At 39.3% G+C, this 15,000-nt stretch overlaps 1 protein-coding gene across 1 annotated transcript in view; it reads left to right on the forward strand.

Annotated features, from left to right (window-relative positions):
• Positions 1-15,000, forward strand: part of LOC138025045 (microtubule-associated serine/threonine-protein kinase 3-like) — a 49,350-nt gene that overhangs the window by 19,736 nt on the left and 14,614 nt on the right. The window contains exons 6-20 of the mRNA XM_068872285.1: positions 1-2; positions 533-565; positions 1,793-1,830; positions 2,129-2,203; positions 2,505-2,580; positions 3,679-3,708; positions 4,939-5,019; positions 5,603-5,707; positions 7,106-7,204; positions 8,209-8,355; positions 9,165-9,256; positions 9,951-10,038; positions 11,684-11,862; positions 12,726-12,806; positions 14,526-14,596. The exon at positions 1-2 is cut by the window's left edge and continues 89 nt beyond it. Of these exons, the coding sequence (XP_068728386.1) occupies positions 1-2; positions 533-565; positions 1,793-1,830; positions 2,129-2,203; positions 2,505-2,580; positions 3,679-3,708; positions 4,939-5,019; positions 5,603-5,707; positions 7,106-7,204; positions 8,209-8,355; positions 9,165-9,256; positions 9,951-10,038; positions 11,684-11,862; positions 12,726-12,806; positions 14,526-14,596 (1,197 nt within the window). The remainder of the gene's footprint in view (positions 3-532; positions 566-1,792; positions 1,831-2,128; positions 2,204-2,504; positions 2,581-3,678; positions 3,709-4,938; positions 5,020-5,602; positions 5,708-7,105; positions 7,205-8,208; positions 8,356-9,164; positions 9,257-9,950; positions 10,039-11,683; positions 11,863-12,725; positions 12,807-14,525; positions 14,597-15,000) is intronic.

The following is a 15,000-nucleotide window of genomic DNA, read 5'->3' on the forward strand; positions in this document are numbered from 1 at the left end:
CAGTGAGTTCTAATAACTTGAATTTTTTTTTTTTTGGGTCAACATTCCCTCTGTATCAGTTTAAAACGTGAGATGCATTGTTTTTGTGAAGGTCAGCATAATCAGTGTAGATATTAGTGATCCACAGAGAATACAATAATATAAGAAGGTAACTGGGTATGTGACACAATAATAATTATTATTGCAAGTCAATCGCTAAGGAAATTGTTGCATTGTCACAGTTTCAATACGTGACTACATGTATCGTGTACAGTATTCTCCGCCATACTTTGATCCCACAGAGCAGGGATTGTGTGGTGGTGAGGACACTCGCCTGTCGCCAACGTGACCTGGATACGGTTCTTGGTTTCGAGGCCATACATGTACGTGGGTTGAGGTTGCTGTTTCCTTGCTCTGAGGGGCTTTTTTCCAGTTTTTCCAGTTTTCCCATCTCCACAAAAACCAACATCTCTAAATTTCAACTCGTTTTAGATGTGCGACCTCCCTGAAAATCACCTCCTAATGTTCTTGCTACTTTGTTTTCTTTTCCCAGTCATTAGCATCCTCTCAAGAGAAGCTTCATCAGGTACATGTACAGTAATCACTGTCAAACCATGCTTTTTTAAAAATTAATTTGGTTTTTATTCTCATAGCCTATGTACACTAATAGGCCATTTCCAAGTTCAAGTCCGCCTACTCTTCAAAGTGAAGTGTGAAGTTTTTGTGATGGTAATTAGTTCTACTTTACATATGAATGAAAACTAATTTTCATAACAAAAACTTCACACAAGTTTAGACTCGCTTTGAAGAGGAGGCAGGCACGAACTCAGAAATGGCCTATTGAATTTGGTTTTATCAACGGAGTTGATAATGTAAATTGACCACCATACAGAGATTCTAAAGCTGATGTTTCGAGTGTTAGCCCTTCGTCAGAGCGAATCGAAGATCACACTAATTAGATACAGTAATTTATGTCTGGTCAAATTTCTTTGGCACTGCTTCCTCATTGGATTACAAGTTGGGCCAGCCAGTGGATAAAACAGTCTCGGCTTTTTCCAAAGTTCCTCAGCTATCTTAATTATACCCCATTCACACCAGCAAGACATGTTAAATTAACCTGGGTTTCACACAATGAAAATTAGTCACAGAAAAATGTAGGACTGGCTTTTGTTTAAACACGAGATTCAGGTGAGAGCTCTTCAATACATGCTTTGATCTTTGCTAAGTTTGTAGTGGACAAAGATCAGTATCGGTGATTTAAAAGAAAACACTTTGAAACCTTGTTTGACTAAAATTCTTCAAAACATGGTGTGAATGGGGCATAAGACTTGGAATACCAATGTTTGACTTTAAGAAGACACATGAACAGTAAATGAAAATAGTTGACTGCTGCCTGTTTTTGTTGTTGTTTTTGTGTTGTTTTTATCGCAGGTATTGAGTAATTTAGTGAGATTAATGTTAGCAGCAAATAGCCTCTGTGCAGTACTTTTCCCTCTTGACTTATCCTGCCAAAATTGATGTGATAAGCCCTTCGTGGGTTTTCGGAATATGTTGCAATTAACCTTGAGTTATAACCAACACAGTAAAACGTGTTAACTACAGCGAGAGTTCAACAGTTCCCTTAGATCTGTCTCTAAATTGCTACCGGACATGATGTGATTGGGAAGTTGATATCAAAATTAAATGATAATTGTGCACTGTAGCAGTGCAGAGAAAGCTTTCAAAGTTATCATAAATCGTGTTATTTTGAGACTGTCATTAAAATTTAATCTATTATTATTGTTGTTTTTTCTTTTCCCTTTTCTTTTTGCAGTTACACATTGCTTTGCCTTTCAGTGATGAGTATAACTGGTAAGAATGATTTCCAAAACAATAACCAACAGTTGGTCGTTCCAGATCTCAGTGTTCCAGATAAGAGTCGGGTCTCGGGTCAATAACCCGACAAAGAAGGCTTCCCATCCCGACAGATGAATGTGTGAGCCAAAGGGCCACTGCTGGCACGACGTCTGGTTGACCCGTCAAATGGTCTACATAACTCTCCACTTGAAAAAATTAACTGGATTGCTGAGATCTAGAGATTGCATTTATTTAAAATCCAATTATTAGTGGTTATTTTCAAGCGCTGTGTTTTACTTTGAATTCATTTCAGTGCTGATAGTGACCATGAGGATGAAAGTGGAGGTCACAGGTCACCCAAACCAAGGCAGAGGTCAAGAAGCCTTAGGTTAGCATTGCTGCTGAAATGCCAAAATGTTAGCCATTTGCAATGCATGCAGTTAATTAAAACTTCATCCCCAACTAGCAGTACCAAGGTTCTTGTGTTTACTACTGTACCTACTTATTAACGGCTAGACACATGCTAGAAGGCGTTCAGGCCTTTAGCATAGATTTTTAAACTGCTCCAGTGTTCAACATATTTAAAACTACAGACTTCACACTTGTAACCTACTCTTTGGCCAAGTCAGTTGCCTTCACCCTCTCTGTTACATTCATCATGAATAACTTTGATTAATTCTGTGTTGCAGCCCTGGTAGATCTGTTCTCATTCCAGAGGATGAGCTTCAGTTGCTGAATAACTTGTATAGAGAAAGATTTCCAAGAGTAAGGATTACTGTATAATATTATGGTTTTATTATACACACAGTTCTTTGTGACTGGTTGTGAACTTATAATCTAGAGAAGGAAGAGTCTTTCTGTTTTTTTTTTTTTCTCCTTGAACAAGTAAAATCATGTGGCCCCGCATGTTGGATGGGCGGATAGCACTATCCACTGGATAAATCACTATCCACTGGATAACTCAATTGGTTTTGCTAGTGTTTATCCGCTGGGTAGTGATTTATCTGGTGGATAGCGTTATCCACCTTTTGAACAACCGAGGCCTGGCATTTGGTAAAGGTAAAGTTGTTTGTGAACCAACTAGGGCCTATATGGCTGGAGCTTATCCCGGTTTTGGTAGCATGATGTAACTGGGAGAACTATTACTCCTCCTTCTTTTCCTTGTCCTTAAACTGTCATAGGGGTCGCTTCATGCTTTGCTTTTGTTTGAATTCATTCAAGCATGACTGATTAATAACATTATCCAAAAACAGCAACACAGAGACAAGCCTTAAAAGATATTTATAGCTTGAGAAAAAGGGACTGAGTATCAAAAAAAAGAACGACAGATGACTTTTAACGACATGTTACGTATACAGACACATTGCCATAAGGGGCTTTTTATTGCACAAATTATCACAGAGCTCAGTTGCATCCACAGTTGATTGATAAATCATTTGCATGTGCCCAGTGCACGATGCCTTTTATAGTGCGTCCTTAATTGGGTTTAAGAGGGAATTATTATGCAAAATACAGCTTTACAAGTATTACCTACTTCTGAAAAGAATGCAAAGCAACTTTAATTAACAGTACTGTTTCAGGGCTCGAAAATATTGAAAAAAAAATTATTTATTTATTTATTTTAGCAAAAGTAGCAGCAAAGTGGCAACTGCTAACCCTTTTGTTTCGAAAGAGCGAAGGTGACAACAAGTCGCAAATTTGCGACTTCTCCAGATATTTTAGTTGCAAATGCGACTGTATTGGTCGCAATTTCGAGCCCTGTGTTTGTTAAGGAAGATATTTGACTTCTGGGAGACGTGAATACTCTATATTATTTAAATCAAAATTAGTTTTAATCATCATTCTCTTACATGTATTTTTTAGGCCATCACACAAATGGAGGAAAATCTCAATGTAAGCATAATAGTTGCATGTATAGTAACAGGAGGGATTTAAAATTGTTTTTGTGGACAACTATCCCGTAGCAAGACAGACTGTCTTGATCAACTAAGGACAAGAAGAGCAAAATTATAAATACGTTAAGTTAAGAAGTTCTGAAGACATGTAAGCAAACATGTAAGAGCTACTGTTTATTAAAATAATGAAGTGGAAGGTAGCCATCAAGCAGGCTATCCAGTTTTTTTACCTCAGGCAGTAGGAGTTGTTCATGAGTTCTTGTCGCTCAGTGGTTACAGCAGCAACTTTTATTACAGAGGCAGTGGGTACCATTCCTGCCTGGAACTCTGATATATTTTTCATCTGTTCCCGTACCCAGCCATCACATCACTTCTTGCATGTTAATTACACCATACATGTGCGTTCAACACTAGTGTTGCCACCTTATTTACATGGCATGACTCACGCTACCACCAAAAACTGGAAAGCCCAATGGCAGGCTGGTTGGAAGGTAGCAATCACGTTTTGGACCACTGCTGGCACACTCAGTCGGTTATCAGAAATTGGATTTGAACACAGCATTCGCATGCAAGTACCACAAGTGTGTGACAAGTTACCTCACATCCTGCTTGCCCTGAAGTAAATGTGTTATTAATTTTTTTCTTTCATTTTATTGGTCTCTTGAGTCAAAGAGAAGCGACTAGTAAAAATTAATCAGGGAAGAAAAAATAATTTCTGAAGTATGATCGTCCGGTTGAGTCAGGGTACATGTAGTCCTGAGAAGGACTGTTAGGATGCCCTTGACTGATGTTTAAACAAACTGAGTGGAAGTCATCTTCAGAGTCAAGTGATTTGTGTAACATCAGTAGATGGAATACTGTAAACACTCTGGTCATGGATGTGATTGGTCAACAAAGTTGTGTTACTGCCTGTGAGACCTGGATGTCATTGGCTGTGAAGACTGTAATCAGTGATTGGTGCATTTCAATCTGTCTAGGTCTTAGTTACAGTGTAGGCCTGTGTATTGTCAAATAGGTCAGTCATTCAGGTTGCCCAGGTTGTCGAAACGTGCTGGTAAGCCAATGTCACCCTAAACAGTCTTTCCCAGGACTACACTCACCTGAACGATTGTACTTCACTTAATTATGATACGAGCTCTGTGTAAAACCATTCAAAAAAATTCGTAACTTGGAATCGCATGATACCAGTGATGACCATCAGCAATGCTGTATCATTTTTATCTTTTAGGAGTTAATTCAAGAATGCTCTGAAGAAAATACTCTTAGTCACAGCCACTGCGATGGAGTTTTAAATTTTGTTTGGAATCAGGTTTGTGCTATTTGTTTTTAGAGTTTTTTTTTGTCTTTAATGGGTTCCCCCATGCATTTTCATAAGTATTCTGAGATGTGAAACCTGTGAAAACTAAATGACAGAGATTTTACTTAATTGTTTCTTGCACATAATGAAAGGTATGTGACCAGTGCTGGAGCAGGTACGACACTCCAAACTCTCCCAAAAAGAAAACTACTGTACAGTAGGTCACTTACAGTAGGTCTAGAAATGGGAGCGATTAGTTGCATGACAATATCCAAGAAGTCTAAAAGTATTAATTGTTTGCTACCTTTTTCCTACAACAAGGAAAGTGTTTGGGTTAATGGTATTTTTCAACTAGGGTAAATGCAGCTCTTTATCTTAACTTGAAGAGCAGAGTTAAGGGGACGTTTTGTGGTGTTGTCTGTTTTCCTAAACAAGAGTGGTGTTGAATTTGGAGAGAAGAGCAAAGAGGCACTCCATGGCATTTATCAAAATTGACATGCATCTAATCATGTGCAATTTGGGTCATATCTGCTGCAGTTAATAAAATGCATCCAGGACTTTTTCCTCAGTGTACTTTGTTGGTTTGGTTCTCTAGATTGTAGAAGCAGCTCGTGATCTTCTCAAACAGTCTCAAGATGGAGCTCTGACCAGCTTGTACTTCTATGACTTGTCAGAGAAGCTGGACAGGCTGTTATTTGAGGTAAAGTTAGATTAATGTACAAATCGTGGAATATTGAAATCCCCAGCGAGAATCGATCTGGTGGTTTTCAATAAAAGTGAGAAGAAAGTGCAATCCCTTTAGTAGCATCGGCATTGAATAGTTATTTCAGACCCAGGGGTCAGGAATTTGCCTCTCCTGCACTAGGGGTGTAACGATTAATCGAATTCTCGATTAATCGCGATTATGACCGTTCGGTTCGATTCACGATTATTTGATTCCACGTTTCGATTTTGGTTCGATTTTTGCATACCTTTCCAAAAGTGCCCTCAGTGAGTCATTATATTGTAAACTTAGAATCCAGATCTAAATAATATGTGCGTTTTTCATTGACAATCGATCAAAGACGCTAATTTGCAGTTCTTGCGACATGTTGCTTGGTAAAAATGTTGCCCCTCTACCACCCCTTGAGAATTTCCAATAAGGCAAACCATGTGCGTGCTCATTGTCACGTTCTCAAACATGGCGACGAACGACCATTGTCAAAGTTCGCCAAAAAATATCTATGTGTCCCTGCCACATCAGTGGCCAGTGAGAGGGTTTTCTCTTCTGCAGGGGACATTGTGTCTGCTCAGAGGTCATGTTTGCATAGTGATCATGTAGACAAGTTACTTTTTCTAAAGAAAAATATGAGAGTGCACTAGATCTAGATTCTAGAAAGAACTCAAAGAAGAACACTGACAAATTGCATGTTTTTTATTTTTTATTGCATCCTTGAAATAGATTAATAATGTTCCTGTTACTATTGTATCCTCACATTGAGAGTTTAGGGTACATGTTGTTTACATTGTGTATCATCTTGCAAGAATTATTAATATTTTGCATAATCGAAACCGAAAGGCAATAATCGAAATCGAATCGAATCGAAAGGAACATGAATCGTTACACCCCTATCCTGCACTGTACTTTATGCCCGCCAACTTGTGGTGTGATAAACATAATGAAGTTTAGAGGTCACGCACTGTTTTCTCCTCGTATATGCACATGGAAACTTTGTGACAGCCCTGTATTGGAAGACAAACCATAAAATATCATAGGCCTCCTCTCAAATCACTTGCTCTAAATACTGTTATGTTAAGATCCATTGCATATACCTAGTTAGAAAAGGAAAGGAGAGTAACCCCCACCCCACCCCGTGTTTTTGATTCTCTTGCTATACAGATCTTTTGGGCCTTGGATGACCAGTTCTCACAAGTAGACAAATATATGAGCATATAAATACATATATCTTACTGCTGAAGAAAATTAGTGATTTTGTGGGTGTATTTAGTGTATAATTATTTTCACTTAGTTCATATGTTTTATTAAAAGAACATCACTGCTGATGGACTATCATCTTAATTTCTCTTATAATTTTACTTTTTCATTGATTTACTGCAGGCTCACCAGAAAACAGATCTGGACATTTCACCAGTCAAAAAGCTTGTTAGGAAACTTCTAATGACAATGTCCAGACCTGCACGGCTCTTGGAGTGCCTTGTAAGTTCTTAGTATAGCATGGAACGCGTTTTCAGCTGATGTTGTTAGATCGACATCTTATCCAGAATTTATCCGAAGAGTGGCCACTACTTTAACATTTTAATTTGATTACTTCATTTGTTTTCATACTATGTAATTTGTAATTTCATACCATGTAAATGTAATTGTAATGCCATACCATACAAGTTTTAACATATTAATTTGATTACTTCATTTGTTTTCATACTATGTAATTTTCTAATTTCATACCATGTAATTTTAATTGTAATTTTTACCATGTAAATGTAATTGTAATGCCATACCATGTAAATTGAGCGACTGCTGGCCGCTCCATTGCCGGATTAGCATTAGTTAGTGCTACTAGTGGCAATTACCTTTATTTATAGTTAAAGTTAAAGTAAAGTTTGACTGATTGAATAGAAAACAAAGATATTTTAACTGTTTGGTTGTCCTGGATTCGATGTTCTCTGGCCAGGTTGGATTACCGGAAACTGATTGATGCCAGACTGACATTTTAGTGAACCGATCGGCTATTATTAATTGATTAAATTGGTGATTGTATGTTCGTTAAATGGCTTAGTTTCTTGGGAAACTGGTGCTGTGTCAGACGAAGCGCGGAACATGAAAATCTGAGTGTTGGTAAAGGTCAAATTACCGTACCACCATACAAACATTGAATGGCTGGAGTTTCAAGCATTAACCCTTCATCAGAGCAAGCCACCTTTATCAGCTTGTCAGATCAAAGCAAACTATCGATGTTGCAACTTGCACACCAACTACAGTGCCAACTACAGTCGGCGTTCGTAACGATTTTTGGTCGAAACTTACGAAAGTCCATCACTAAAATTGACACCTTGATTGCATTAAAATAACATGACAGTGCCCCTTTAACAGTACACTTTGTTTTGTTTAAAATTATATAGACCTAAGTAATGAAACCAGTGTCAGCAGTACAAAAAGAATCTCCTTGGCTTAATAAGTTGATGAATTGATTTTCTTTGCAGGAATTTAACCCCAAGGATTTTTATAACCAGCTAGATGAGGAAGGTAGAGTGTTGGAGAAGATCCCTGACAAGTCTGACATCACCAGCTACGTGAAAGTCAAACTTGGACTGGTCCAAGCTGAAGAACTTAGTCCAGACTCGCCTAAGGTACAGGAGTTGTCTTTCGTTACTAGAGAAATTTGTACAAAATCAGTTCCTATTACCTTGCGTCAAGGGTAAAACAATAAGGGAACTGGTCAAAACTACTCTACTCGAACAGGATCCACCTTTGGGGTAGGGGGGATCTCAAAAGGCACCTCCTATCTTCGAACTTATCACATGAACATTACCAACAACATTTTATTGGCTTTTAACCCTTTAAGCCCCGAGGGGTTCCCCATTGACGAGTAAAATCGTCTGGCGTTAGACAGAGTAAAATCTATAAGTGTCATTTGGCACCATCGGGGCTGAAAGGGTTAAACGGGGACATAGTTTTTTCACGCTGTTAGCTTAACCCTTTAAGCCCCGAGGGGTTCCCCATTGACGAGTAAAATCGTCTGGCGTTAGACAGAGTAAAATCTATAAGTGCCATTTGGCACCATCGGGGCTGAAAGGGTTAAAATTGAGTTGATACAGGAATATTCCGCGAGCAAGAGTCGGCATTACTAGACAAACAAGAAAAATGAGGTTTGAATCTCACTGTAAATTTTTACTGCTAGATAGAGGGGTGGCTATGCAATGCAGACTACAGACACCATCTTTTTACGTAAGCAAGGGGGGTGCAGGCAGACACCACTATCTATTTTGTGGTTTGGTGGGTCCTGTTCGAGTGTAGTAGTGTATGTATTCCAGGGAAAGACTTCAAAGTGAATCTTTGCATGAAGAGCCATCCTAAATGTTAAACCTCGGATTCTGAGTTACTTTTAATGCTAGTTAACAACAGTGTTAAGTTTCAGATGATTTTCTCTTACCTGCAGAAAGATGAAAGTACTGCTAATACAGAATTTGACAAAAACCCAACAGAAGATGATTTTGAATACATAAAGCTTATAAGCAATGGAGCCTATGGGTAAGCTTTTGGAAGACAGTACATCATACAAATGTAAATATTTACGCTTCTTGATAAAAATGCATGAAAAGTTAAAAAGCGAGCGCTGCACTAGGTGGACGATTCGCCATTTTTAATCGAAAAATGCAAATTTCGCGCCAAAAATCGCCTTTTACATGAGAAGTTAAACCGTTTCGTTTGGAAACGCCCCACTTTTGGCAGTGTTTTAAAATCAACCCGGTTTCTGCAACGGTCCTCGGTCGGTGTTGTAAACAGAGGGCGTAACAGGATCGAAAAACGATGCGGTTACAAATGAAACCGCGTTCGTGTAAACGCTGCCCGGAAAGAATGGAGCTTGCATTGCAAGAGGAAATTATCTCTCAGGCAAATGGTTTAAGTCCACTTTGTGAGTGGAAAATCGCAGATGATCAGGGATTTTGGTTTGTGCTAACCATACTTCGAGCAACCCGGGCTTGGTTGGCCACATTAATGACAATAGGTGACGTCAACGATATCTTCCCTATGTTATATTCGCTGCTGGGCGTAAAGCAAGAAGTCGAGAGAGAAACAGATTTATCATCACGTTTGCGGCCTACGGCAAATTTTGCACTGAAATTTGCATTTTGCTAAAACTACTGTTTTATCTTATACATAATGCAGAGGTTGAACTCGGAATCTCCTGAATAGTAGTATGATCATTATTTTGATCTTAAAGGGCTGTGTACTTGGTGAGACACAAGCAGACACAGATGCGTTTTGCTATGAAGAAGATGAACAAGCAGCTTATGTTGCACAGAAATCAGGTATCGTTGTCATTACTGCGTTCATCTTATTTGAAGGGTGTCAGTTTTGCAGTCTTTTTTACTTATCTTTCAGATTGTTTGCACACTTTGATTGGTCAATTTTGTGGACCACTTTCTCCAGTCAGGCAGAGGGATGTCCAACAGGCCATTTTCGAAATATCAAATATTCAGCTTGATAGTGAGGCAGTGAGGACAAAAACAATAGAAAGACGTTGGAATGAATGTGAAAAATATTTGCATATCATCCACTTTCCTTTGCCTTTGTCCTCAGAACTTCTCTTTCAGGCTGAATTATAATAATATAGAAAAAGGGCCATACGGTGACGTAATGATAGTCACAGCCCTTGGTGTAGGCGTCACAAAGTGACCATTAATCCGCAAACTTTCCCCAGAAACCTAACTGAATTCTGATGCATTAATGGGGTTTTTATGTTTTATGATAAATTTATGACTGGCTTAATCAATTGGGCCTAATCCCATTTTTTTCCGTTGAGATAGTAATTAGTCTCGTTACCTTTACAGCTGTTATCAGTCACATTCCCCCTACAACGACTTTTTATTTTATTTTTCGAAACAACATTTTGGTGGACGTCAATCAGTTGTTTCCATGACAATAGTCCTTTTCACTTGGCCTGAGTCAAATTCGTCATGGAAACATTTGATTGACCTCCATCCAACTTTAGTTTCAAAAAATGGAAAAGAAAGTCGTCGAGGAGCGCGTGTGAATGGTAACCGCTGCAAAAAAAGACATTTTAGTGTTTTCTCCTTGACATTCGCATCGAATGTACCCGGAAAGTTAGGAAAAGAACAAATTATACATGTATGACTGTCAACTGAGCTGGCGAGTTTCTGAGGAGTCCAGTTATTGGACGTTTTGATGCATCCAACATCATTAACAAGAATGAAAATTTGTTTGGGTGTAAAAGTCGTTAAGAGAATTGATTCTTGAAAGTTTGGTAGTCGCGTGTGTGTGTAATTGTATGCAAATGTCCTATTAGAATTCCCGGTTTTCACATGACGTCAAAGCCGCCATGTTTGTGCCCCAAAACAAAGAAATGGCGGCCATATTTGTGTCCCGACTCAATCCTCTGGGAATTGAACTCTTTTATTATGCAAACGTTTTCTTTTGTTTTCGTTGAAAAACATGGCTGTTGATCACGTGAGTGAAAACCAACAATAGTTTGGCACGTAATTAGCACATTTGCGTAAAATGCCATGTAATTAATTATTCTCAAATGTTCAAAACTCAACTCTCTTACAGTGCGACGCGCCTTACCGTAACCACCTAACAAAGTTTTTTTTTTTACAAGTTGTTCGCCAATCAGGATGTGTGAATTTGATTGACAGTCACGCCTCCCTGCAAAGTTCGCACAGTTGTAAGTTGAACACCGTTGCATGGGTTGTTGAGTTGACGTATTTACAGGTAGTTGTCAATGTAAAAGTTTGTTAGGTGGCCACGGTAAGGCGCATTGCACTGTAATAACTTTGGCACTCGAATTTTCATTCTTCATAATGATGTTAGTAGATAAATTTCAACGTCGTCTGTTAATAGTTCTTGTAAAGTGCCTTACCAAGGAAATGACCGTACGATAACGGCGTTAGTATTGGCATAGAAATTTCAAATACTTTTTCGACTTTGTTCGAGGTTCAACAAGTTTTTGCCGAGAGGGACATTTTAACGTTTGCTGAAAATCCGTTCGTGGTTGGCATGTGGTGCAGCTTTGAGACAAAGAAGTATTTGTGTATGGTGATGGAGTATGTCGAGGGAGGGGACTGTGCGTCACTGCTGAAGAACATGGGGCCCCTTCCTATGGATTTGGCAAGGTGAAGTAGTTGAATAAAAAGCCATTTTCAGAGTCTTGTCCAGCCTTTTTTCCCCAAGGGAGTCAAAGTGCAGTCTTAGGACAATTAAATTCGTAGGTCGAGTTGGAAATTGTTAACCCCAGTATATGAAAATAAAGAGATGATACTTTTTCAATTGTGGATCAGGGATGTTGAACAGTTCGGGAAAAAACTAGATTGTCACCTGAACTTAGTTGAATGGCCAATCTCTCACGAGTCTCCTGTAGCCCAGTGGGAATGAATCCGAAGTCGTAATCGGAAGGTCGTAGGTTAATCGACTACTGCAAAGGAGCACTCGGATTTTTTCCGAGTATCCCCGAGTTTTCAACGGACAATTGTCACCTGAACCTAGTTGAATGGCCGATCTCCCACTAGTCTCTATAGTCCATTGGTAAAGAATCCGAACTGGTAATCGGAAAGTCGTAGGTTAATCGACTCCTACAAAGGAGGAATCGGATTTTTTCCGAGTTTCCCCGAGCCATCAACGGACAGTTGTCACCTGAACCTAGTTGAATGGCCGATCTCCCACTAGTCTCTATAGTCCATTGGTAAAGAATCCGAACTGGTAATCGGAAAGTCGTAGGTTAATCGACTCCTACAAAGGAGGAATCGGATTTTTTCCGAGTTTCCCCGAGTCATCAACGGACAGTTGTCATCTGAACCAAGTTGAATGGCCGATCTCCCTCGAGTCTCCAATAGTCGAGTGGTACAGAATCCAAAGTAGTGATCGGAAGGTCGTAAGTTCGACTCAAAAAGGAGCACTCGGATTGATTCGTTGACTACGATTATCACTTCCACTTCGGATCAATTTTAAAGTTAATGTATTAAACAATGTCTTTCAACAGGTCTTACATTGCAGAAACCCTCCTTGCTGTTGAGTATCTGCACAGCTATGGAATTATTCACCGTGATGTCAAGCCTGACAAGTAGGTTTTACAGTACAAAGTGCCTATCATCCCAACAACCTTTTCCACTTCAACCTCGTTCTCAGGGTCGCTCTTCTTTGCCTCCAGAGAGAACTTGGAAAGGAGTCTGTTTCAACTTTACTAATTCTCCGAAATTGCCCCAAATATATGTTTTCGTTTCTACAAACTTTTTATTGAAAACTCATTTTTTATATTCGCTTTGAAAGACGGCAAAAGTGGTCATCGTTTTATCCATGACCGGGCATTGAAAGGGAATGAGTTGGGTGCGTGGTTGACGTCACAAATTGCTTTGCGGATTTTGCATCGCTGTTTTCAAAGAACTACAGGTATCCCACTAGAGCAGTCTGTGATTTCAACTCGCTATGAAACCCATTTCTCGAACTTGTGCGCGGTCGTAGATCACATAACCATTAGATTTTTCTTCCACTTTTTGGGAGCCGCTAAAAGAGTGACTTTGAAGGCGAGATAATTAAGCGAACAAAAGAATTAGTTTTAGACTAATGCAAGGAATTAGTAAGGTGAAAGATTTTTATGAGGTGATAGACACAACTTTAATTCGAACCGGTTGAAATTGAGACAAAATTAGATGATAACTGACTGGTTGAAGTAAACGGTGTTTTTCAAGGGGTTAGGTTAGATAAAGGCATTAGTTTTTCAAGAGACTGATACTGTCATTAAGACGACTGGTGGACCCGTGTTTTTCACAGTTGACCAGTCCTTTTTCACCCTGCTAGCAGAGCCTTTCTTTTGCTTGCTCGATTTTGCCAGATCTCGCCGCCATCTTGGTTTTTCATGCCAGCGGGCTCAATTATAACCATCGGTTTTGTCACTAAACGGACGCTCGCACTGGAAAAACCGGTTTGACGAGAGAAAACAAGATTGACTAGTCCAGAAGTTCGGGCTGCGGCGGCTTCAAAGAGTTGACGCGATTCGGGCAGAGCCTACTTCTCTCCTCCTCAGTAAAGAAAAATACAAAAGGAGGCTCTGCTCGCAGGGTGGTCCTTTTTACGAGTTTATTGTAACCAGCCACAGCGAGAAAGTGCTGACAAATATAATTGAGTTCATAGAGGACTTGTTTGGTAACCATTACGGCCAGTGTTTCTTCATTTTGCAACACCAATACAGTGACACATCACGTGATAAAACGCTATTGCCTGGAAGTTGATGGTGCAGGTTGCTTGATGCACAAGGACGGATTTCCATGCCTTGCATAATCAAAGCACTGTTTGCATGGATGATTAGATATGACTAGAAATGAAGATAATAAGATGTATGGTCTTTTATGGTAGACGTCAAAGTGTCTCCTTCTCTTCACTCACTTGTCTCCAGAAATATCCTGTGATTGCCCTTTTAACTTTAATCCACTCGTAAACACAAACAGCTCAGATTCACTTCAAGAAACCAACAAACTACCCATGTGCAAACAGGGAATTAGCGTTGAGACTTAAGGGACAGGGTTGTGATGTCTACCACAACAGAGCCTGCATCTGATTACCAGCATTTTGAACCGAAGTGCTTGGTAGAATCAGACTCGAGAGAGAAGCTTTGGGTGTGACTCAACAGAGGCGATTGAACGAATGTGACGAGACAACTGTAGTCATAATCGTATTTGCAACTATAAATGTATCTAGGCTTTAGGGTACTCAAAAATGGAAGCAAAATTTCGAGTCAACTAACATTTGTTATCACTTCATTTTCCCCTTAATCTTGTCATTGCAGTCTTTTGATTACATCCATGGGACACATTAAGCTGACCGATTTTGGTTTATCAAAAGTTGGACTGATCAATAGTAAGTTGTTCGCATTTGTAGTGGGAATTTCCTCCTATAGTGATCATCTCCACCTTTACTCTTTCCTCAGCAAAATTCGTTATAACTTTTAAAGTACCTGTGTCATGCTGGTGCATTCCATGCAAACTTTGGCCTTCATTTCATGGTCGTCTCAGTGCATTTGCACATAGTTAATAGAGGGGAATGGTTTGGAAGCTCGGCAAACATCAAAGGAGCAAACAAAGATGCCAAGATTTAGGTTGGAAAGTCCACGACCGTGCACAATCTTTTGTTTTGCGCTCATACAATATGCATGAATTACGTAACCAACACGTTTCTATTGGTTAGTTGCTCAGTACTGAGTAAACAACTATTGTGTTTTGTGCACGGTCAAGGCAAAACGAAAAAAAACAAAAACTTACAAC

This window comes from Montipora capricornis, chromosome 11 (assembly GCF_036669925.1).
Source record: "Montipora capricornis isolate CH-2021 chromosome 11, ASM3666992v2, whole genome shotgun sequence".
In the NCBI taxonomy this organism is placed as follows: domain Eukaryota; kingdom Metazoa; phylum Cnidaria; class Anthozoa; order Scleractinia; family Acroporidae; genus Montipora; species Montipora capricornis.